This window comes from Oryzias latipes, chromosome 21 (genome assembly GCF_002234675.1).
Source record: "Oryzias latipes chromosome 21, ASM223467v1".
NCBI classification, from domain to species: Eukaryota; Metazoa; Chordata; class Actinopteri; order Beloniformes; family Adrianichthyidae; genus Oryzias; species Oryzias latipes.
In genome coordinates, this window is record NC_019879.2 from 16641215 (window position 1) to 16665591 (window position 24377).

At 38.5% G+C, this 24377-nt stretch overlaps 2 protein-coding genes across 2 annotated transcripts; one reads left to right on the forward strand and one right to left on the reverse strand.

The window, feature by feature from the left end:
- Positions 1–1053: 1053 nt before the first annotated feature.
- wdr75 (WD repeat domain 75) lies at positions 1054–14368 on the forward strand. The gene is made up of 21 exons (XM_004081676.4): positions 1054–1180; positions 1428–1557; positions 2638–2703; positions 2891–2990; positions 3313–3437; positions 3615–3685; positions 3786–3902; positions 4636–4724; positions 5560–5718; positions 5864–5923; positions 7168–7283; positions 7394–7569; positions 7656–7813; positions 8749–8929; positions 10831–10925; positions 11352–11447; positions 11782–11951; positions 12323–12382; positions 12840–12983; positions 13065–13156; positions 13397–14368. The coding sequence occupies exons 1-21, from the start codon at positions 1095–1097 to the stop codon at positions 13608–13610; spliced, it is 2505 nt and encodes an 834-aa protein (XP_004081724.1). The 5' UTR covers positions 1054–1094; the 3' UTR covers positions 13611–14368.
- Positions 14369–16546: 2178 nt separating this feature from the next.
- slc40a1 (solute carrier family 40 member 1) lies at positions 16547–24012 on the reverse strand. Its single transcript, XM_004081828.4, has 8 exons — positions 23667–24012; positions 23462–23529; positions 22920–23079; positions 22596–22711; positions 20875–21001; positions 20272–20511; positions 19531–20157; positions 16547–19198 (listed from the first exon to the last, which is right to left on the reverse strand). The coding sequence occupies exons 1-8, from the start codon at positions 23698–23700 to the stop codon at positions 18882–18884; spliced, it is 1689 nt and encodes a 562-aa protein (XP_004081876.1). The 5' UTR covers positions 23701–24012; the 3' UTR covers positions 16547–18881.
- Positions 24013–24377: the final 365 nt, after the last annotated feature.

The window sequence follows — 24377 nt, forward strand, 5'->3', positions numbered from 1 at the left end:
CTATGCTTGTAGGACACTTAAATAAACTACGTTTTGTTGAGGTTACTGTTACTAAAAAAATAACTAATAAAACAAATTCTAAAATCATTTGACTCTAACATACTTAATACTTTTAATACAAAATAAAAGCAATAACCATATTTGGCCACAATGGGCTGCTGGCATCAAGCTACTTTAACATGTGGATTTGGGGCAATTCATAGTCTCAGAGAAAGATTATGAACTTTCTACAACATTGCTTTTGGAAAGTTGTAATTCATTTAAAAAATACATTTCTAGCAACACTTTATGCTGTTGGTTAAAAGGAAGAGGAATTTTCTCTTTTGTTTGACATTTTATTTTAGTATCTTCTAAAAAGAACAACTTTCAGATTTTCTTGTATAGGTTTTTGTCTGTAAATAGAAATATTCAAAGTCTGAGTAAATACAGTCATTACCAGTTGGTTTTACTCTTCATTTAGTATTTTATATATTTATGTGTGAATGTATATATATTAGACAAGTATTCTTTTCTGAGAATAATTATGCCTAAATAAAAAACACATTTTTTGAAACTTTTTTTTCAATCATGTAATACTTTTTTCAATTAATATATATATATTTTGTTTTGAAAACTATTTTATAGAGGGGGTAGGGGGGTAGGATTTACCTACTACTACCTGTATTAGGTAAATTCAAAAAATCCAGTACAGTGAAAAACGCTGATCGTGTCGTAAATCTTGTAAGACAAATTTTTCAGTTGTCATCTGTATATTATCAATAATCATTTTAATTAGTAAAAACGCACAGATTATCACACTTGTATTTTTGTGTATAGCAACAACACTAAAGAAAGTGTATCCGGTGTGGCACATTATGTGCCACTTAGATAAAATGTTTAGGTTTTTAAATAGTTTGTGTGCTTTTGGACTTTTTTATCGTAAAATTTTTAATTTTTTTCGCAGCGTGTTATATTTTTTACCACTTTTTCATTCCATATCAAGAGTGATTTTTACAGTACTACTCCCGTCCAGCAGGGGGCAGAAATGCAAAACTAAATAGACTAATGCGGTGAAGTGTCAACGATCAAAGGTGAAAGTTGAGTGGGACAAAAACATGGTTGAACACGGGGACGTCCGCGTGGTTCACAAAGGTGGCAGTAAAATCAACTTCAGGGAGCCCGCTTTAAGCACTGACTCGAGGTTAGTGTGCACTTAAAGTAACATAATGTGTACCGTTGCTTGAAGAAGCGTATGACTGCTTCCGCCGGTTGAAATAGCTACGAAGCTAAAGCCTGCGCTAGCTGCTAACAGGAGCCGTTTCATTCGGGAACTCGGTGTTGACAAACATACTACTGTATCGTTATCCTTAATTAACGAATAAGTCAGATTAAATGAAGTGATGAAGTAAACAGTCGTGCCGGGGTTATCGGGAAATTTGTTGTTGCAGGTTCCTGTTGTGCGCCTCTGGAGAGAGTGTGAAGGTATTCAGCACTGCAACAGAGGAATGCTTACACGCGTTGCAAGGACACACCGACTTGGTCACAGGTGTCCTCCTCAGACCGTCCAACCATCTGCAGGTACAAAACACAATCACTTTGCGCTTTATGAAGTCAGTTGAGGCTGAAGTTGAAGGCATTATGGTGGAGTTGTGAGTTTTTGATGTTTTGTACCAAGAGAAATGTTTTATACAGAGTTATCAGGTGATGAAATAATCTTCCAAAACAAAACCAATAGGCTAAATCAATGAACATATTTTTACTTTTAAAACATTCTAAATATATGAACAATAAGAATTGTTGGTTTTGTCTATATTTTACAATTATATTTTGTGTTTAAACTAAAGGATCACATTTCTTTGGTGTATCTACCTGATTATTTATTTTTTGTCTATTGTTTTAAGGGAAAAAATTGTACTAAAGACTTTATGAATTTAGGAATTGGGGCAAAAATTATGTTTTCTTTTGCCTTGTCAAACACAGAAAATGCATGTTGTGTTGTTTTGTTTTTGGGAAAATTAAATAAATACAAATAAATGTCTCAACCCATTTTTATTTATGTAGGTTTGACTATTGGTGAGGATTTTGAGTTCCCCACTACACACACATGTGAAATAGAGGTTTCCAGTGTATTGAGTTCAAACTTTTGATTTGCACATGTGCAAATGGAAGATGCTTACAATTATTTAATGATCTAAGAATGATAAATAAACAAAGAAATAAGTAAAGCATTGAAATAAAAATAAAAATGTTGTCTGAAAAAGACAAAAGAATTAACTAAACAAACAAAAGAATCTAGACCCCGCAATAAATAATTCTTAACAACTTACAAAGATTCTTTTTTTCTGTTGAATAAGTAGCTTTAGGAATAGGTACCAGTTGTCAGTAGAGGATGTACTAAAATTATAATGTAGACATTAATGAGTTGCGACACCTTTCAACTTTAGGAAAAATGATTCAACATTCTGACAATAGTCAAAAAGATTAAAATGTTAATGCTGAATTTAATATTTTTAAGCTCATGCTAGGCTCCTGACATTTTTGATTGCACGAGAGAGATGTGTTTTTTTATTTGTCCAAGCCAACACATAAATGATTCAATTTAAATTGACTTTTTAAAATAATGTAGTCTTTTTTTCTTTTCTTTAATTTCTGCTGCAGGCTTACTCCTGCTCGCTAGATGGCACTGTCAGACTTTGGGACTTCACAGACGGCATTCTCATTAGGGTAAGTTGAGCATCTTGCTGATTCTCTTATGAGTGGATAACTGCACTGTTTTAAATGTATCTTTAATTGTAGCACGAATTCTGATTAGTCTAAAACGAATTTTGAATGTTTACTTTTTACTTTTACCTTTTCTAAATAAAAAATTGCTTAGCTTGAAAATATGTGACAATTTTGTGATTCGTTTCAGACTTATTCTATTGGATACCCCATTTATGGAATCTATGCATCTGCAAAACATGAAGGTGTCATCTTTATTATCACCCCCATGCACACGGACACCAATTCTGGTATGTGGAAACATGCTTTTGTTGTTGCTTTGTTGTGATGTCATGTGCTCTGGATGGTTCTGCGATGTAAGGACTAAGATTTTATGCTTAAAAAGGATGAAATGTTTGATTTCTTTTTCAAATAACAATTTTACACATTTTCAAGTCATTTCCCCAAATGTTTTCTCATAATTTGTATTTTGTTTCAACTTGAATCAGAAGCCTCACTAACTAAAACCTGTAGGATAGAGAAGAAGAAAGTGGGCTAAAAGTAACAGGGTAAACATCTGGTGCTGTTTTATTTATGTATGGACTGTTCATCTGCATGTGTGTGTGTGTACAGAGTTATTCCAGCTGGTTGCAGTACATCTGCCACAGTGTGGAGAGCAGCTGGTGGAGGCCAAAGAGCTCTCTGCTGTGCTCAGCAACATCAGTTCCAACCCAGCAGCCAGCGCCTTTGGTAGAGAGGTGAGAATATTTAGATGTTTCACCCACGTTTTTTTTTTTTTTTTTTTAGAATATTCTAGTTGCTATGTTGCCCTTGAATGTGATCTAATAAGTAGCGTTGATCTTGATTTTTTTTTTTTCTTTTTTTCCGTCTTCCTTCATGTGTGTGCTTGTGATCATAAACTGTTACTTTTGCAGGGACAATACATAGTCTCAGCAAAACCTCTGCAGCTGGAAGTTTACTTCTTTAAGAAGCAAAAATCATACAGGTGAGCTTTGGAATCAGCAAACAGAATAACTTTAATTAAATATGATTTATTAAAGTGAATATCGACTTTATGAATCATGAGTTTGTCTGTGGATCTATAGTTTTTTTCTCAAAAAAGATAACCAGAAAGGAGGCAAGAACACATTCACATGCATTACCTGCCACCCAACAGAGGACTGTATTGCATCAGGGCATGAAGATGGCAAGATCCGCCTGTGGTAAGTCATATGACAGGGGTTGTTTTCCATGTTTACAAATGGTAAAATTCCTTCCCACTCACCTGTAGGATCCTCTTTTGATGGAGGTTTAGTGTTCCCAGTGGTCTTTTAATTATAATTTTGCCGTTTTTAGCCAAAACAAAAGAACCCGTGTCTAGGACATAGTTTCTGCTGAGCGCCAAGAGTTGTTTGCGGGACTGCTGGCGTGGAGTAAACCCGCCCCTTTCCCATCATCCATTTGCCTACATGCTATCCCGCTAGCTTACAGACCCTCACAACCCTAACCTAACATTAGGGGTGCAACACAAATGGTGAAAAATATTGGAGTTATTCAGCTGTACAGTTTTGAGTCAGATACCAGACCAGGAAAACAAAGACGTACATGGATCTATTTGTCTGCAAGTGCATCAGAATGGAGCGGAGCAGTAAGCTTGTGGCTTGGCGTTGTCGCTTCTACGTCACACCTACACGCTTTTCTCAAACGGCATTTTTGGCATTCACAACGATTTGAATAAAGAAAACTCAAAAATGCAATTTTATGCTTAATTTTCTTATGAATAAAAACTTCCACAAGAACATGTTAAAAACAGCATTTACATTGGAGTGTGTCTTTAAATGCTTTGAAGCCGTTAACTTTGCATATTTGATATGATTGAGTTTTGACAACAGTTTTTCAAACAAATCTGATTGTAAATTCTCATTTGATTTTTGGACTCTGCTGTCTTCCTTTCAGGAGAAACTTTAACCACAGGAAGGAGTACACATACTCCACACTGCACTGGCATCACAGTGCAGTGAGCTCCCTGCGATTTACTCCAGAAGGTATGCTGTTATTATAGCATCTGATAAGCACAAAATCAGATTTATGTGCAGAGTTTGGTGATTATTATTACAATAATCATATATTAGTTGTATATAGCTTCTAGTTGACAGCATCAGCTCAGAGCTGGGACTTGAACAGAAATGTATCCTGCATTTATATAAGTACGGTACCTGGGAAGGTATCATAACCATTCAGCCTGCAATAACTGCTTGGGGTCCTTTCGACTGAGGATAATGACACACTACGGCAACCCTACTTGGACAAACTACAAAGCTTGGAGATCTGCTCGGGCTATACATATTTTCATTTCACGTTTCCTTTTGTAACCCAAAGTTATTTTCCCTCTCAAGTTGTGTTCTTGTAGTGTTTATAGAAAGATTTTGCCACAACCCACTTTCTAAAAAGATCTGTGGCTGTTAGAATGAACCTGGCGCTCCACGCTAGAGAACCGTATCTCTGATCAGAGCAGCTGGAGTCTCGTAGCTTCGTGTTTGTTTGCAGGCAGGGAAGGTGCTTTGTTATATTGTGCGGTCTGGAGAAGGGTTTGGACCGCAGTCCATTCAACTGCAAATCCACTTAATAATAATCATAATAATAATAATAAAAGCACGTTCAGAAGATAATGTCGCTCTGTGTCGGAGTTCGGTTTGTTTACAACGGACCGCATAATATCTTCTTCTGTGGTAGTATAGTCATTTGTTCAATATCTGACACGTCATCGGACCAACGGACAGCCAATCACATAATGTGACGTCAGCTCTAGTTGAAGGACCCCCGAATGGTTGTTGCAGGCTGAATGATTATGGTACCTACACCTGCTGTTTTTGAAATCAGGCACCAACCTGCTGAGTGGAGGTGTGGAGTCAGTACTGGTTCAGTGGCGCTACAACCAGGAGAGCCAGCGAGACTTCCTACCCCGCCTGGGTGGAGCCATCACACACATTTCAGTCTCCCCGGATGGAGCTCTGTTTTGTACATCACACAGTGACAACAGTAAGAGTTCATTCAAATGGTGTACATGTCACAGATCTGATACCAGTTTTGATAGACAGTAATATCCAATCTTTTTAGAAAACAGCATTTTTGTACTTGTTTTTTTATGAACGTTTGTGTTGATTTCTCTCTGTGTCTCGGCCAGAAATCACAATCATCCAGAGCTGTGTTAAAGTGTCGGCAGTCATTCAAGGGCTGGTCAAAGGTGAGTACAGTCTGTAGGTGGAATCAGCACGGTACCATCATAAACGTGGTGTATAGGCTCACAAACACTAAACACACTATATCTCATGAACGACCTTTAATACCTCTAATACAAGAGTAATCTGCTTATCTACCACTGTTTCAGCTGAATCCATTCACTGATCGCTCTTAAAGTACAAAAAAGTAAGCTAAATCAACTTTCATTATGTATAAATAGTTACAGAAATTAAAACAGAGGCTGGGTTTTTGAAAAACTGTATTAAAAAGTACATGTGATTTGTTCTGAAGTAGGAAAGATGTTTTCACGATTATTTTAGTTCTTCCCACTCCCTTTCAAGTAACTAATCAAACCCTATTAACAGTTTTTATTTTTTTAAAGACCCATTCTAATAAAAATTAGGTTTTTTGGTGTTTTTAACATGTTCTTGAATAATTTTTCGCATTAGGGAGGACATGTATAAAAAATTTTAAGATTAAAACTGCGTTTCTGAGTATCTCTTTGTTTAAATCGTGATGGATCAGGGGGCCGTCAAAATCCAAAGTTTGAAAAATCTCACGTTTTTGACGCATCAACTGCCATGGATGGACCTATGGCTTCCTTCTCCGCTCCAACACAGATGCATGTACTCGCAGACAAAGAGATCCATTAACGTCTTCATTTGGCTCATAGCTGTGCGGCTGGATTGCTCTGATAACGTTGCCATTTTTTATTTTTTCCCCCCATTAGTTTGGGCGCTATAAGTTAGAGGGGGAGAGTATAAACAAAGGGTTAATGGGAAATTAGCCGGGGCTAACTTCTGCACCAACAGTCCACAACCCAGAGGTGAATATCTGATGAACTCCTGTCGCTCTGCAGAAAATATGTCTTAAAAAAACGACAGGTTTTTTGATTTCAGCTAAAAACAGCATAATCATCATTCAAAGGCCACTGGGAACCATTTTTCAATCGAAACAAATATAGTCGGTGTCGGACTTTGATGGATTCAATGTGAGATGTGTGTGTACTGTATATGCAGCTGCAAATATGGCTGTTTATGATTAGGAGCAGTTATAACGTCAAGAAGATAGCATCATTTTCTTTTATCGGTTTTCTGATCAATGCATAAACTAATATCTCAAATAGATTTGATCATTTTATGAGCTTTTTTTTTTACCCTTGTTTTTTTTTTTAAATTGCTTGAAATAAAGCAACCATTCAAAAGTTTCATGTGTATAAAGACTTTCTTAACTTTTGTCTCTTTGCAGGTGACCGTATCAGGACAGACTTGATGATTGAGCCTCGAAGCAAAGCTCTGGTGTTGAATGGAAAACCAGGGCACCTTCAGTTTTACTCTCTACAAAGAGACAAACTATTGTACAATGTAAGAAAGGATGGCACCTATTGGATGCTTTTAAACACTCTGAAGTCTCCTGCTGAAAGTGTTGCTGTGCAGCTCTCTTTGTGATGTTCTTCATTGTGTCTTCTGCACAGCTGGACATAGTACAGCAGGAGTACATTCATGAATCCGGCCTGGAGCAGTTTGAAGTGGTTATGGCAGCATTTGATGCCTCTGGCAGCTGGCTTGCCACAGTAGAAGAAAGAAAACAGAAAGCCCCTGAGCTGGAGCTTAACTTGAAGCTGTGGGCACTTGATGATCAAAAGCAGAGGTATGCATTTTTTTTTACAGAGCCCTTATTTTGTTAATCTGTTAAATTCAACATGAGTTTTCTTTTTTCCTCTTTTTTTATTCCAGTTTTGTGCTGAACACAACTATCTCGGCCCCCCACGAGGCGCAGATTACAGCCTTGTGCTTTCCCCACGTGTCAGACGGCCAGACCACCATGTTGGTCTCCACTAGCAGAGATGGACACTTCAAAGCCTGGCAGCTGGCTGCACCAGCCCACACAGAAGGTAAGCAGGAAGCCAACGGTGGACCAGAAGCCTTGCTACACTGCTGCAGGTTGTCTTTATAACATTCATGCAGGATTATCGCTCACAGGGACTAGTTGGTGACTTAGTTGTCATCCACAAAAGATCATCTGATTGTCTATTAAGGCAATGCGAGCACTCTATTTTTAGATCCTACCTGACTAGCAAAAAAAGATAAAATTAGTTTGTAAAAACACTGAATAATATTTGTGTTTCTGTTCAATTTAGTATGCAAATTAGAATGCAAATTTTTATCTTATTATTACGCAACTTTTTTTAAGGTTTTGTTTTGTGTGTTTAAACTTTTTTATGAAGGTCTGTGTTTTGGTTGTGGTTTTTAAGTTAAGAAAGGTTTTTATTATGTAAATTTTGTATGAAAAGGGCTTTATAAAGTTTATTTTATTTTAAAAGGCAAAACATAAGCTTTAATTGTGTCGAGTTGTTGGTCGCGTAACTCCAATCAGAGTTTCTTAGATTCACGGCCCGCTGTGGGCAGGACATTAACTTCTCAGAACTATCCTGAAAATGTTGAAAAATATTACAATTATGGAAAGGTTGATCACCAAAGGAAAAAAATAAAGGACTCAAAGTGAGAACCTTTTAGAATTTTTTTCAGGCTGTGTGTGTGACTGAAGACATGTCAAAACAACAGAGCAAATGATGTATGTGAAGTTTTTTTTTTTTTTTTTTATATATTTTCTAATCTTACTAATGTTGATTGATGCTGTTTGCCTTTGTTCAGAGTTTAATGACTTTGCATGTTTATCATCTGAAGTCACTGGAGGGGAATCTATTGTTCTTGTTCGTGTCAGCCTCAACTGAAAACAGGTCTTAGCCAAATTAAGCCTGGTTTCTCAGTAATCCAGCTCTCCTGATGTCTGTCTCTTGCCCCCCTTTCCTTTGGGTTGTGTCACCAGACGAAGGCCCGTCCTGGTCCTGTGATTTTCTCGGGGCCTATCACAGCCTGGTACCCGAGTGCTGCTGCTTCTCAGCCGACAGCTCTCTGCTGGCCGTGGGCTTCCAGGAGGTTGTGACTGTGTGGACTCCTGCCTCGTGGGAGCTCCTGACGACTCTCTCCCAGCCGCCGGGCGCCGTCAGGTCCGTGCTTGTTCGGACACACAAACACCCACACAGTCTAAATCCTCCCATCTTTCATCGCTAAGCTGTATGTAAAGTGTTAAATGATTGAGCACATTTTGGATTTTATTTAGATTAAATCAACATTCCAGAAGTTATCCTAAATCGGGGAGATAATTTCACTTTTAACAGTTTATTTTGATGTTTATTTGGAAAAAGTATATCAATCCTTGAATTTCCAAGATAACATGTTGCAGTATCTGGATTTAGCTTAAAATTTCCGGCAGAGCAAGTTCTTCTGCATGTAGACTAGTTTCTTTCCTTGGTGGCACAAACATATTCATTCCAGAGGAACAACATCAGGACTCATTGAGCACGACGCTTCAATTTTAACACATGATCTGGCCTCTACCCAGCCCAGACCTTTACCCTACTTGTTGTATTAAACCTTCAATTTTAACTGAAGAATATTTGAACTGTGTAAGAAAAGACAAACCTGACTCTCCCAGCACTGAAACAAGGTAAAAAATAAACCAAATTAAATAAATAAAATTAAGATTTCATGTGTTTTAGGTCAAGTAAAGTGAGTTTGATTGGAATTGGAGAAGTTGCCACAAAAGCTGAACAAAACTTTATCATAGTTAAGTTTTGCACATGAACCAGCTTATTTTAAGACTTTAATTTGAAGTGTCCTATTGAAAACAAACAACTCACCAAGTAAAAACATTGGAAGTCAGCATATTTTATGCCTTTCTCTATAAATCTTGGTTTTTAAAATCGCTTTGACTTTTGTGGAAATATGATTGACTGACCTACCATGAGCTTTTAACTGATCTGTTGATCCTTGGTTTTTGTTAGCTTGGTGGTTGACTCTGGCTTCTAGCCTTTACTTCTGTCTTGATCAGAATGATCATGTTCACATTTAGATAGAAACCAGGCAAGTATCCATACTAAATACTTACACACTGCAGATATTCTGAACAATCAAACATTCTGAATTCATTTTGTTGGTATTATTTGTAAACTGCCTGCGTAAAATCACATATTTGTGGATTGAAAACTTAAACCGGGACTCAAATAAGAAAAAAAATCTCTTTACATGAGACTGGTAAATCACATTTAACAGTTTTTAACATCAGCTGTTTGCAGTTAATGGCTTCGAGAGACATTAACGTTTTTTCTAAATATTTAGGTAACCTTTTGGAACTGAAGCCCAGAGCTTAGTTTCTCACAGCAGACCAGCTGAGCCAAAGAAGTCCTGCCTGGAGGCCAGCCCAGCACACGCTGCCCTTTCACAATGTTGCTCCGCTCTCAGAAATGTTGGCAAGCTGCTCACAAAGAGCTTCTAGGTCACCGAGGACAAAATCTTTGCTTCTAGTTTCTGCAAAACGTTTTGAAAGAAAAAAAAATAGTCAATTACATTTTAGTATATGTAGTACAAAGCAAGTCACTGTATAGGCAAAAGAGACGATTCACAGGAAATCAACATGGATTACTCTGAATGGAAGCAACATTTTTGAGATCTTTAACTGAAATTAAAAAAATAGTTTAACAATGAGAAGAATAGAGTACTAAAATGATCAGCCATTTAAAAGCTATGAAGAGGTCACATTTCTTCTTGCACCTCACTCCACATATATTTGTGCATTCCAGAAATGTTATTTTTAGTTGGACTTAATTCAGATCATTTGATATTTTTTTATGACTGAGTTGATTTTAAATATTAAAAACAAGAACATTTCAGTCTCTTCCCTAAAAAACAAAGTTTCTGCATTATGATTGTTCAACCCCTGCTGATATCACTTGAACCTTTTAAAATATAAACATGTGTGTCATGTGGGGGAACTGGTTGGTTAAAGCGGCTCTTGTGATAATTTTAGTCAAAGGAAGAGAGAAGAGACTTTTTTTTCCCCCCCCTTTAGGGATCTTTGTTTTGGTCGACTAAGCTGTTCCAAGTATCTGCTGGGAGCCACGACCAGCAAGCTGCTCTGCTGTTGGAACCTCCTCACCTGCTCCTGTAAGACTTCTCATGGGTTCATCAGGTGTTTGGGTCACGTCTTATTTTTATCTCTGTAAACCATCCACATGGATGGAAATGAATGACAAACATGAAGCTGAACTTTGAGGTTTAGTGAATGTAAGAAAATAATTTTTTGTATAAAAGCAGCTTCATTGCTAAATCTGGATGACATTTTAAATGAAAGAGATGCACAAAAACCAACAGTCTTAATGCAAAGAGTTGATATATTTGGAAGCTGTAAATGTCACTCTTATACTTAGGAATATAGCATCCTGCTAAGAAAAAGTAAATAAAACAAAACTTATTTTTAATCCCATCAATTAAAACTAGAAGTTTACTCTATGAACAAAAACTTTATTTAAATGTCTGTTTAAGGTAAATTGAAGCAAGCAAACGTTTGAGGGTTGTGTTTTTCTTTGTCAGTGGAGTGGGTCACTTCTATGGACGTCAGCCTGCTGCTAGCCGACCCGCTCTCTGAAAACATGGCTGCCTTCTGTTTTGAAGCTGGATCCACAGACTGTAAGTTTGACTCTTAAATTGAAATTTCAAATGAAACAAACGTAAATCCTTTTTTTAAACCATATACATATATATATTCAAGTATTGCAAAAATAAATATAATAGTAATAGGTTATTTAGCTCCACAAGGTAAACTATATAAAAATCAAGAGACTTGATTCTAAAACTAATTTTGTTGTTTCAAAAAAAATGAAATTTGTTGTTTTCAGTTATTTGGGGTGTTAAAGCGTTGACTCAAAATTTCACCTCAGTCCATTATTTAAAAAACTTAACTGAAGCTTATCGAATATATTTTCTTATTTGGTTTTTATTTTTTGTGTTCTTTGTTTTTCAGTGTTTGTGTTCAAGCCCGGCGAGCCACGGCCACTTTTTTCCCATAAGGCTTTGTGCTCAGGGAGGGTGACTCATGCCGTCTTTGTCCCGAGAGAAGTGATGCTGGAGAGCTGCGATGAAGCTAGCCAGTGGCTAAACTGCTCACATCTTTACTTCCTCACTCAATCTATGGTAAAGACACACTCACTGTGTGTGTATCACACACACCAAAACTTTCTGTGATTTTCAGAAAGCAGCCCAGACGCTTGAGTAAATCTCAGGAAATGTTTGGCAGTTTTGTTGAACTGATAAAAAGGTGATGGGGACATGGATAGGAATCGCTGAATGAAGCTTCAACATTACTGTGTTGCTCCCGGCAAATCACAAAAATGTACAAATGTTTGAAAAGTACAATAACTGTAAAGTTTTTTTTTTTAAGGTACCATATTTTTCATTAGTGGAAAGGTTGAGGATAAATACTTTATAAAACAAGATGAGTCCTCACTGATGCACAATTCAGTCCTTTTTGTTGCTTGTTGTGATTTGTTGACTCTTCTCTGCAGGACCTGCTGACGTTCATCACCAAAGCAGAGGAGGACAAGCTGACGGCTTCGAGCAAACAGGTAAGGTTGATCTTTTCTGTCTCATTGGGCTTCAGACATTTGGCCTGAAAGGAGCCAGGATGGTACAGTTTAGCTCTTTCATTTTTTCCATATTTTCCTTTTAAATTTTAGAAAGACTGAAGCTCTATTCCAAGAAAAATCAAACGTTATGCTTGTTTAACTTGGAGAACGGCTGTTTTTGGAGCAAGTACAAAGGCTCATAGCTGCCAAACTGCATCTCACTGTGCTCGATTCATGAACCAGCACAAAGTTATCAAGTTTTCCTAAAAACGGGGCCAACCATTCATGCTGCTTCTGTTGTTCTGATCTGAAAAATAAGGATAAAACATTTATGCATGACCTGTTTGTCTGACTTTAGTTATATAATAATAATAAACCTAAACATTTATGTCATGTTTCCTTTGATGTTTGTTGATATTCACTGACTTTTTTAACTCTATTATTTTTGATTTTTAAGCTTGTGGTCAGTGACGATGTTGCCATGACGCCCTTCCACCTGTTGCTGGGGAAACATCGGGATCAGCTGGAAAATCCACAGGCGGAGAGCAGGCTGTCTGTGGAGCCAATACGTCAGCCTTCGAGCTCTGCTGGCATCGACGAGGTTGGTAGTTTAACTCTGCGACTGAACCGTTTCCATAGACCTACTTGCATGTTTTAGGGATCTAATGTGTCTTTACCACAGCTGCTCCAGATGCCGGCTCATGTGCTGCCCTCTGCCAGCTTCCTCTGCTCCATGTTTGTTCAGTCTCTGCTCATCTCCGTCAATAAGCCAAGGTCAGTTGCAAACCAATAAAGCATCAATTCTTAAATGTCATGTCATAAATATAAATCTGTTTTTGTGCATAATTTGAAGCCTCATTAAACACTGCAGATCTACAAGTTGAAAAACATACATGATTCAGCATTCCGAGAGCTAAAAGTATGCACATGGGAAAATGAGGGTGTGTTGTTTTTGTTTGCAATAATGCTGAGTCACGCCAACGCTTTTTCCCCCCCGTGTGTTCTCTGTGTCAGTGAACAAAACAAAGAGAAGGAGGAGGAAATGGAAAGCGAGAAAGAGGAAGAGGATTCCGATGGGGAAATGGAATCCAGAATCTCAAGACCAGAACACATGCCGTCAGGGGAATCGGGGTGCGCTGCCCCCGCCTTAACAAAAGAAGAGGTTAGGGAACTCAGGAGACTCAAGAAACTTGATCACAGTTGGATGAAAGGCCTTTTAGACCAATGAAGAGCCAGCGAATGTGGAAGTTTGTCACCAGCCTTTCCAAGATTCTGTGTGGATTGTTTTTTTTTAGTAACGGAGGAAAACAATTCTCATAGGATTAGATGATTGCAGGCAAACACATGTTTAATCAAATGATGATGTGCTGCTTTGGCAGAACTGTGTTAAACCCCCAACAAGTTTGATTTGCTTTCTATGCAAAAACAAAATAACTTCTGGATTGCATTGAGGATCCTCTGGACTTAACATTTGCATCACTATTTTCTAAAGCATTCCTGTTTTCAGATTTGTTTCAGTCAGAAAAGGAACTCTTGTGTCATAGTTTTGTTTTTTTACCTCTTTGCTGGTTCATTATTCTCTGTTCCTGCTAAACCTGAGCAAGATCAGCGTAAAAAATGTATCCACAGAGGAAATAGACCATTGTGGTAGAAATTCATTCTGCAGAGAAGCTCCACACAACTAAACATGATGCTCTTCCGTTATGAAGATGCAGGATATTATTTCTATTTCCTAGTATTGTTACTGCAACATTTTTTCCATCTGAAGTTGCATTTTCTTTTTTTGTGTGTGATTTAAGCTTACAACTATTTTGACTGAATTTCACCATGCCTCCCCCCTCCGTTTCATATTTTCAAAGTCTGTTTACTTTCGAGTTAGAGAAAGTCCAAGGCTGAGGTTAAACATTGTTGCTGTTGTGAGAACGCATAGCTGTGTGTAATGTTATTTTCATACATACAGATATTTAATAAAAACATTTTCTTAAAGCTTTCCGTTCTGTGATTTTCCTTCTAACAGATGTTTTTGTTATGAATCTACGATGCTAAATGTGAACACATTGCATAGACCTCTGGAAACTACATCAGAGGGATTTGGGTGCCATAATTTAAGATTAAAGCAAACATAAGGGGTTTTTATTGATGAGAGAAGATTAAAAAGATCTTATGTAACACTTTCCAGCAGGTTAGTGCTGAAAAAGAAATGTTGAAAAAAACTGTTAAATAAGTGAAAGTCTCTTAATAGTTGTTCAATGCACTATTTATGCTTTAAATTCAGCTAAAGACATCATCCCGTTATGTTGTCAGGCCTTCAGGCGATGGATCTGCCTTTTTTTCTTTTTCAATTCCTCTGTGTCAGGTGCTTCTGTCAGTTTATGAACTTTCTCAGCATTTGGCCTTTTCCAACACCATCTCTTTTGCAGCTTTAATGTACTTATGTCAGCAAACTAGATCAAGTCTCTATAGTGTGTCTTAAACAAGTAATGAGCAGTGTTTACCATATTATCTGATTTAATCTTTAAATAAAAAAAAAAAAAAACATTGATAAGAGAGAAAAAACTTCCTTACTGTCTTAAAAACAGATGCTCTCTTTATAAAAAGCTTCACTGAGACTAAGTAAGTTATATTTCTGAGTCAATGTGACCCCGAATAACATCATTTTACAACAAAAGATTTAAATCAAGTGCTTTCATTTATTTTGTTTGAACAAAAACAAATTTAATGAATGCAGATATTTCCATTTTTAATACATATCTTTGTAATACTGTAATATTTGTTTGGACCAGCTGTGGTTTTTCTATCTACCACTGTAATTATTAAACATAGGGATTCTCACTGTGGGGGTGCTACACAGTGATCTAGAGTATATCATTCTGACACAACCTCACTTAACACCAAAAAATACTATATAACAAATTTTTATCTCAATTTCATAAATGGGATATTGAATCTAGTGGATTACATTGTTTTTATTCCAAAAACCTCAGCACCACAAAGTTCCTTCATAACATTCTGGATGCTCCAGTCAGTCAGGAGAAAGAGATTAAACTGAATTTGCAGTAGTGTCTCCCCTAATTATATCAAAAATATGTCCTTAAAAGGAATTTATTTCATTCTTATTTTTGTTTAAAAATCTGAAATCCACCCAAAACATATTAGGAATGTGATTGTTTTATTGTTATAAATGTGGATTTCTTCAATAAAGGCTGCCTGACACTGGTTCATGACTGAAAACATATTTTAAATTTTTGAAATAAATGGTTGCTTTAATTAACATTAAACCAGCTAAAATATTCTAGCAGCATGTGTACATGCATGTCAAAAGACTATCAAACTCAAGGATATTCTTGAGTTTGTATTCTCAAGGATACTAAGTTCAGCTAAGACCATTCACGTACAAACGTCTTGGTTTTTTTACTTTTCATTAGAAAATGTGCTCATTGAGATGAACACTGACTCATCTGGAGAGTCAGTACCCGCTTGTAGACGTTGGACCCACAGTCAGCAGCATTTTCCTTATAAATGTTTTTTCAGCTACAAGAAGTCATTTTGTTACAGCTTTGAACCTTTCTGTCCTCACACTAAGTCCATCTGCATGGAGCTGATGCAAGACCTCCTATACAGTATAAGAGCATACTGGTTATCTTATCTGTCACCTCAGTGAAGTGGAAAGTAAGACTGCAACAGATAAAATTTGTCATCTTTTAAAAAAATCAAATTCCGTCTTTTATTGTGTAGGACAGATAAATTGTTACATTGCAACACATACATTTTTAAACATTCCAGTTTAATTGATGCCTTTATAAACGACAGATTTTGAGTTTGATAGTATGGAAGAGTTGTTCATTTTCCTGTGGAATGAGACGTGCTGACTCAAAGCCCACTCAGTGGCCTCTTCTGTGGAAATGCAGGTCATTGTTCGTGTCTCCTGCAGGCCCACATGTCCAGGCTCAGCTTTAAGTCAGGCACTTTAACCCTGGCTGCCTACAGAAAAGGACTGTGTGTGTGTGTGTGGGGGGGGGGGGGGGGGGGGGGGGGGGAATTAGCTGCTAACTCCTCTGTGGTATGTGACCTCACACAGCAGCAGCCAAGCCCAGCACTGAGGCCGAGACGTGCAACATACATTAAGCACACACAGATCCACAAAAGACTTCATAGACACGCAACTTTCTAAATACTTCTTTTTATTTTGATATCTATGCAACAACATCCACATGTTCATAGTAACTACAGGAGTGAGATTATTTACCAGCAATCATTTTGATTTCTTCGTGATTTCGAGGTCTTGCCCATCAATCTACAATAATACTGTATGTGCACGAGTACTTTATCACAAATAAAGATTAAAGGAGTGTATTAGATATTCAAACATCATGCAGTAAATGCCTGATACAAATTTTCAAGAGCTTTAAAGAAATTCTCAAACTGGTGCGCCTTAAACACAAGGTATATAAAAATATAAAAACAGAAAATGCATGACAAACAGAATTACAACAGAACACACTTTTTATAGATATATATTTCTTTCCAATTATACACTGAAGTATGTATAATGGCTCATAAATGTCATCTGCATTACAAAATAGAAGTTTGAATAGTTTTATGTGAGATTCCTGAATTGAACTGCTCTCTGAGCTGCTATAGTTGCAAAAATCTGATCCTATTTCAAGTGAGGTTTTTAGCAGTATGCCTGCAAATAGACTCAATGCCATGAAGTGAAACGCTGTTCAAGTATATCTGCCGTGGCAATTTCTGCTTCCAGCTCACCACAACTGAGCGTGCTCAGACTGGCCACTGCTTTGTCACTTAAGTAGCCAAGTGTTGGTGGCTGTGTAGTGAGTGTAGCTTTTCAACATGTGTGCGTTCCACAGCTGTCAAGGCAAGTTTCATTAAGGCTTCAAAAAGAAATAAACAAATAAAGCCACTTTAGATGCTTGTAGATATTTCTACATATGGACGTGATAAATGAGGAACTCAGCTCAGAGATTAAAGATTGGTCTAAAAGGATCTTACAGAGAATTTGAGAAAACAAATAAAAGCTATGGTACTTTTTCCAACCGTCTTTAAAAAAAAAAAAAAGTTTGCTCATAATAAGTTGTTGCAACATCATTTTTCAGACAACTCTAATCTGCAAATCACTTCCAACAAAGAAAAACCAATTGGGGGGTACCATTTCAAACACTACATTTAACACAAGAAGCCAAAGTTTATAGCACAATTGGCCAAAACTTCACTTGAGAAAATTGTTCCATCTATGAACGCTCAGCAGCAAAAAACAAAAAAATAAAATATTAAAAACCACAGCATATTGTTGGTAGCCGTGAAATATTGCTGACTAGTTTCAGGGAATGGTAGGTATTTCCTCATGAACATGTGCTGCAGCCGGTATGTGCCTTCTTTTTTAAACTACCGGTCCTATTCTCAGATGACACATGACTTAAATGAGACTGTGCAGTAGATAGGGGGTGGTTGAGGACTTCGACCTTGTGCAAAACGAAAAGTTGTACTAATGCCTGATCATGCATTAGCTGTGTAATGACAGATGTCAATCACTTAAAGTGCCTGAGTAACCACAATCACAACAGAAGGAAAAATAATCATCGATTTTAGATAAGCTGGCAAGAAAAAAAATGAACAACAATCTTCAAATGGGTATTTATATGAAGTTGTGCTAAAGCCACCAAATGTGAATGTGTATGTTTGGAATGCTTAAGATGAAAAACAGATTTCCCTCACTTCCTTTTTATAAAAAATGCATATGTACTTTGGTTATTGAGAGCCATTGATTGGGCGCACAACAGTTCTCTCTTGTTTCTTATGGCACAAAGTAAAGTAGAACAATACTGCTATTATGAAAACCACCGCCTGGGTTTCTTGAATAAATACAGCTAAACGGGAAACCCTTAAAAAACGCTATTAAAGAGACTGCATCCCCATTTTGGTTATGTTAATAGTATCCCCCTTGTCTTCTTCAGAAAGACATCCACTGCTCTTAATGAAAGTATCTCTATAGCACATATGCAAAAAAAAATAAAGAAGCCTGTTAGTGATATAGTGAAGAGACCCAGCAGCGGCAGAAGAAACTCTCAAAATAAAGGCTATTCTTTTTCATTTCTTCTCACGCGTCATCTTCAGAAGTAAGCCGCGGCGGCGCCTGCTTCCCTGCAAGGACTCTCCCTTGTCCTGCTTGTCTACAAGCTGTAGCACCTATTAAACATCTTTGCAGCTGCAATCAGGCTAACAGACGTTTGCAGAATCTCCCGATATCTTCACTGGGATCCAAATCCCAGTTTCCTAGTCGAAAGCTTTACTGAAACCCTGCTCTGAGTATGCATCTGTTTCTCCTACTGATAAGCACTTTATTCATAGCTATGGATAGCATGTTAGGTTACTCTGGTTAGTATAAGCTGACTGCCGTCTACACGCAGCGATGTTAGTAAGAAATGTCGGATGCAGAGTAGGGTTAGGCTCTGTAAGTTTAAACGAGTCTCTTTAACGTGGTTTAGACGGTGGTAGGAAGTGAGAGGCTGTCAACCGTCTCCACCTTCTGCTCCGGCGAACAGCAGAGGAAGAGGCGGCTGCCGAGGCTTTTGAAGGCAAATCGGAAATACATGAGGTGACCTAAGGCCACGAAAGAGACGGAGATGATGACCAGCAGGCCGAAGGCCTCGGGGTTCGGAGCCAGAATCACCATGACGAAATGCAGCAGGTCTAAGAGGTAATTCATGGAGTTCTGGACGCCGTTGATCACACCTCGCTCTGACTCGATCACATTCTCCTGGATGAGCTGGGTCACTGTCAGGTCGAAAGACCATAAACCTGTAAGACAACGAGACACAGTGAGAGTCAGCTGAATTTTACAGCTCCCTCAAATGAGCTCCTGAACCTGCCGTGAGAATAAGGCAAAATTATTGGCATCAAAGGTTGCAGATATTGCAGAAATTCTGTGTCACAGTGCGGTGAGTTGTGAAAGTAGATTCCGTGTTTGATTGAGTTGTGTTTCAGATGTGATATTTGGAAAAGTTATTATCCTACGAAAGGAAATGAGCATGCTCATACAGCAGACCATTTCCTTTGAACGACGCCTTATCTTAAAGAGTTCTTGTAAATAATCTTTCAACCTTTGGAGCCTCTTTTTGATATTTACTCACCAACTCTAGCAGCAATGACACCGGCAAACAGCAGACTGACAGACATGTAGGACTGCAGGGGTGGCATCTCTTCAGCTGGTGCGACCGTGGTGACGTTCAGACTGATGAGGTTGTGGTCAGCTTCTGGCAGGGACTGCTCCCCCATTAGGTGGGTGTAAAGGTCCTGGAAGGGTGAAATGCTGAGGTCGAAGACACTTCCTGGGGCAAAGACGGACGCGATGCACAGCATGAGGCAGGAGAGCTGTGCTACACCGGAGATGAAGCCTGTGCGAATCAAGCCGCACTTCTTGCGAATCCAAGTGAAGGCAACAGTGCCGCAGATGCCGGAGATGGCTGACGCTCCCATCAGCAGGCTGAGCACGGAGCCACTGAGGCCCTGGGTGTAGGCGTAGCCCGTGGTGATGCAGTCAAAGCCGAGTACCGTCATGTACAGGAAGGCCAATGACATGCCAGCCAAGAAGATGTTCTGGTTGTAGTAGGCCACCCAGCCAGCCTTGAAGGTGCGCATGGGTTCAGCTACCTGGTAGCAGCAGCCCTCCTTCTTGGGGGAGTCGGGGCTGGTCACTACTGCTGTTTCATTCATGAGCGGCTGAGATGATTCTTCAGGACTCTGACCGTTCTCCACATCTAGGAAAGGTCAAAATGAGACAGATGTGATTCAAAGCCTAACACCAGCGCATACACTCTGCAAACGAAATGGTTCAAATGGTCCAAAGAGGAACTCAAGTCAACGTGCAGCACCTCTTGAGGGGCCGAGCTGTTTGAGCTCCTGCTCCTTTTGCCCGGCTTTCTCCGCCAGTGCAGGAGTCTTCTGGTACACCTTCCAGAGCAGCGCGTACTCCACACACATGGAACACAGGTTCCAGCCCGATATAAAGCCACACCCAACAAAATGGGAGCCAAAAGTCATTATCTGACCAACTAACATTGGCGCCAGGATGTTTGTCAGTTGGTCAATAATCCGCACGGTTGCATTCATGTCTGAAACAAAAGAGGGTTAAATTGTTTATTTCCAGCCAGTTTAGATTCCTTACAAGGTAAATAAATACATATCTATAAGGCGGCAGCATTGATATAATTTTGATGGCAAGTTACAAAAGAACTATGATGCTGGCACAGCACATCAGCAAGGGTCAGCAGGTTCTTCCGGGGCTAAGAGCGCTGCATTATGAAAGCAAATCTTTTAAATAGCTTATAAAGAAGCAGAGAAGTGCCGTTATACAAGTTGTGAAGGAGTGTGATTCAGCAGCTGGGGTTCAAAGTCTTCTCCAGAGAAGAGATGCGATAATGAATCGTATGCAGCCTATATATGAAGATAAGCAGCTGGTGGTGAGACACACTGACCTGCAAGCCTGCTGCTGTCCTGACCAGCAACAACCACCACCCAGTCCCTCTGGATGGTGATTGCCGTTGCCGTGCTGGCCAGGTTGGCGATGTTGGCGATGGTTATGACCAGAATGTAGCAGACAGTCTGCAAAATAAGTGCTTTTGTTTAGGTTTTTTTTTTGCTTTGCTTGCTTTTCCTCTCTTTCACATGACTCTGTGGCTACATCCTGTCAAGGAAACAATCTCTTTACCACCTTTAGATATTCCCATTTAGATTAAATCTGCATTTTGAATCAGTTGTGAAACATTTTGTGTGTCACTAGTTTAAAACAGTTGCCTTTTTTAAAGCAAATAAAAAAGATGCAACCATTTTTTTAAATAAAATGTCTCAACTTTAGCATTTTGTATCTCTGAAACAGCTGCTTAAATGGCACAAGGTGCTTAATAGCAGTAATTTGAATGTGAAAAAGAAAGACAACATAAATTGAAAGAGGTCAAGTAGTGTTGTGTAATGTCCACTAAACTAAATCAATCGTTTCTTCTGCAACAATCTATAAAATCCTCTAAGTTTTCCAGAAGGAGCTGAGAAATGTTTCATAAAACAGTATTGAGTTGTTCCAGTAGTAATGGTGGCCTTTAATCTAAGAAATCTGGCTGTGAGATTATAAACCCGGTGCTTTAGTCAGCACAGAAACAGTGGTCCTTATTTAAGGACTGGCCAGCTTTTTCTTTCCCCTTTTATTACTTTTGGCCATGTGAATGGCCTTGAAGAACCTGCTGACTCGTCAGCTTTCCACAACATGTCCCATCTCCTGTTTCACCGGCCTCTCCACCCCCACTAACCCTCCGAAACACTCGTTTTCCATGCAGAAAATCCTTTCCTTTTTTCTGAATATTAGTAGGTGCCTCTGAAAGGGAAGCCCCCCCCCAAATAAAAAAAAAAAAAACACATGATGCTTTTAACACCCCCTAACAGCTCATGGCAGAAGACTAAACCTTTTAAGTTTGTAAGCTAGGATCTAAAGCTGAGTTACTTGTATCCATGTACCAACATAAAACCATTTTTTATCATTATTCTCCTGTGGTAAAGGAAAGCTGTTGTTGAATCAAGCAACAATTTTTTACATTTAAAATTATATATTAAAATTTAAAGTAGCACACTCTTTTTAAAATGCCTTATAAATATGACTTATTTAATAATGCTGCTCAAGCGGTAATAAATAATGGGGGGAGTGCATGTCAGTAGAAGCAAGTTCCAACCCTGGGGTCAGAGTTTTGAAAAAGTCATTAAAAAATTGTGAAAATCCACATCAGACTAGAGTAGAAACAATTCTGCACAAACACCCTAAAACATCTATCAAGTCTTCCAATTTTATTTATAAGAGAGAGGCTTTTTTTGTTTTCTTAACTTGGGAAACAGTTTTTGCAGATCATCTATCATATTTCTTTTTTTTTTCCTTTACCAATTGAAATGTGATTTTTATCATCTAAATCAATTAACACTGAACTCTCAATCAATAAGGGGGAAGGTTGTTATTAGTAAAAATGTCTGAAGAGCCAAAAGAAACATTACGTTTTGTGCCAAGTCATGTTGTAAAACAACACTGGTTTATCCCTAGAGGTGCCCCATCTTCTTCAGACAAGACTGCTTCGTCATTTACATAAATGACATAAAAAATGCAGGGCTGGCTTATACCTTTTGCATGGAAGTGAGGCAAACATGCATGGGGCAATCTTACCAGAATCCATCCATTGTAAAGCTCCATGAGCTGCTCTTTGAACTGGAAAACAAGCATCAGGAGGACGCCGCACAGGATGACACAACTGTTCTGCACAAGCAGCGAAGTCTGAGCCACTGTGGAGACGGCAAAAGTCGCGTTAGGACTTGATTGTACAGTACAACAGAAATCTTATTGCACTTTTCTCCAATTTATTGGAATTATCTAGTAAACTCAGGCACAAAATGTGTTAAGCTTCTTTTTTTTTTAAGTAGATGCTGAAAATTAGTTTTATAGAACCTGCTTAAAAAAAACATTTGCTTTTCTTCTTCTTCCTAGTCTTACCTTTAAGTCTCGGGTTTTTGTCTACCCAGTCACCAATGATGGCCCCCAGCAGGAGCACGGAGCCGGCCACCACCAGCCCATACACGGCTGTGAGGAGCAGGCTGTTCCCATAGAGCTCCACCAGGAAAACAGACACAGCGAAGTTCCACATGCGGTCACCCTGGAGAGATGATTTCCAATTACAAAGAGGCCACCTGACACCCCAATTAACCAAGACCAGGTCCACTCAGGAAGCTTAAGTTCTCCATGAAACACAGGAGTCCTCTCAGGTTTCAAAAAGCTTCCATCCAACAGTTTAATCTTCACCTCAGTTACAAGAGCTTTCACAAAGAACCGACTTAGAGAAAAAACGTGAAAATGTTGATCTTCTAAAGCTATTTATAATAGCATGTAAGATAGTAATGACACCCAACTGTTGACTATCATTGCCTTCAAACAGTTGCATTAACTCTGCACAACAATGAGTCACTTCAATACACAATAATGTGGTTATTGGTGCGTTTTGTTTTATTTTTTTCAACATATTAAAGCAGTTTACTTACCCATGTTGACAGAGCATGTCCCATGTAAATAAGGAATTTTGCTGAAGTGAAGAAATCTCGGATAGATTCTGCAAACAAAACAAAAATGCACATTTTATTGGGTTGCAACAGAAGGTAGACGACTGTTCGATTCCCTTTGCAAATGGTAATTTACATTCATGCAATTATTGAATAAAATTAAGGAAATAACAGACAGGAAATTTACCACAGCGTGTTTTCTTGTGTCCAGAGTTATCCATCTTTAGTTTTTGCAGAATGCCAGAAAAAACTAGAAAGGTTTTTTTTCTCCTTCTAATAATAAAGGCTCCCCTCTTTTGTAAAGGAGGTCAACGGCTATCTCTGCATTCAGAAACAGAGTGAAATAATGAGAAACACGGCTTTTACTTCTTTCCCTCCTTTCCAAACTTAGCTATCACTGTAGCTGAAGTCGGAAAGAAATGTTCTTCTCTAAAGAACCGTGTTTTCGCAAAAAAACACAAAGACGGCGGCGCTTCCAGCCGTTCTCCGACCGACGACTAGCTCCTCTCTGCAGCTCTGTTTACGTCCCGCCTCGAATATACCCCCCAAGGTCACGTGACCTCCTTTATTTACACGACGTCAGAAACAAATGCGGTCCTTCCACTGCACGCGCTCGGTAAGGGGGAAAAAAAGGTTCAGTGGCCGCTCAAACAGCCGCTGTAACAAAAGCGCCACTAAATCTCTTTATTCCTGTCGAGGTTTTTGTTGGAACCGACTGAAACATCGACCTGTTTACCTCGTTGAAGCGCAAACGTTTAAAACCTGAGGCATTTTGGTCACAACGCTATTATGTCATTTTTATGCACTTAATCCATTTTATTTGAAGAAATGTTATTAAATTTGGCTCCTTTGCAATACTGAAGCTACTTACATTTAGAATGGCTTGTAAAAAAATAAA

Bases quoted from the DNA above. Each gene is read 5' to 3' on its own strand.
- wdr75 (XM_004081676.4), top strand. From the start codon at position 1,095: ATGGTTGAACACGGGGACGTCCGCGTGGTTCACAAAGGTGGCAGTAAA. The intron at 3,686-3,785 runs GTGAGCTTTGGA...GTGGATCTATAG, and splicing joins AAGAAGCAAAAATCATACAG to TTTTTTTCTCAAAAAAGATA. The intron at 11,952-12,322 runs GTAAAGACACAC...TCTTCTCTGCAG, and splicing joins ACTTCCTCACTCAATCTATG to GACCTGCTGACGTTCATCAC.
- slc40a1 (XM_004081828.4), bottom strand. From the start codon at position 23,700: ATGGATAACTCTGGACACAAGAAAACACGCTGTG. The intron at 22,712-22,919 runs GTAAGACTAGGA...CCGTCTCCACAG, and splicing joins CAAAAACCCGAGACTTAAAG to TGGCTCAGACTTCGCTGCTT. The intron at 21,002-22,595 runs GTAAGATTGCCC...CTTATTTTGCAG, and splicing joins TTTACAATGGATGGATTCTG to ACTGTCTGCTACATTCTGGT.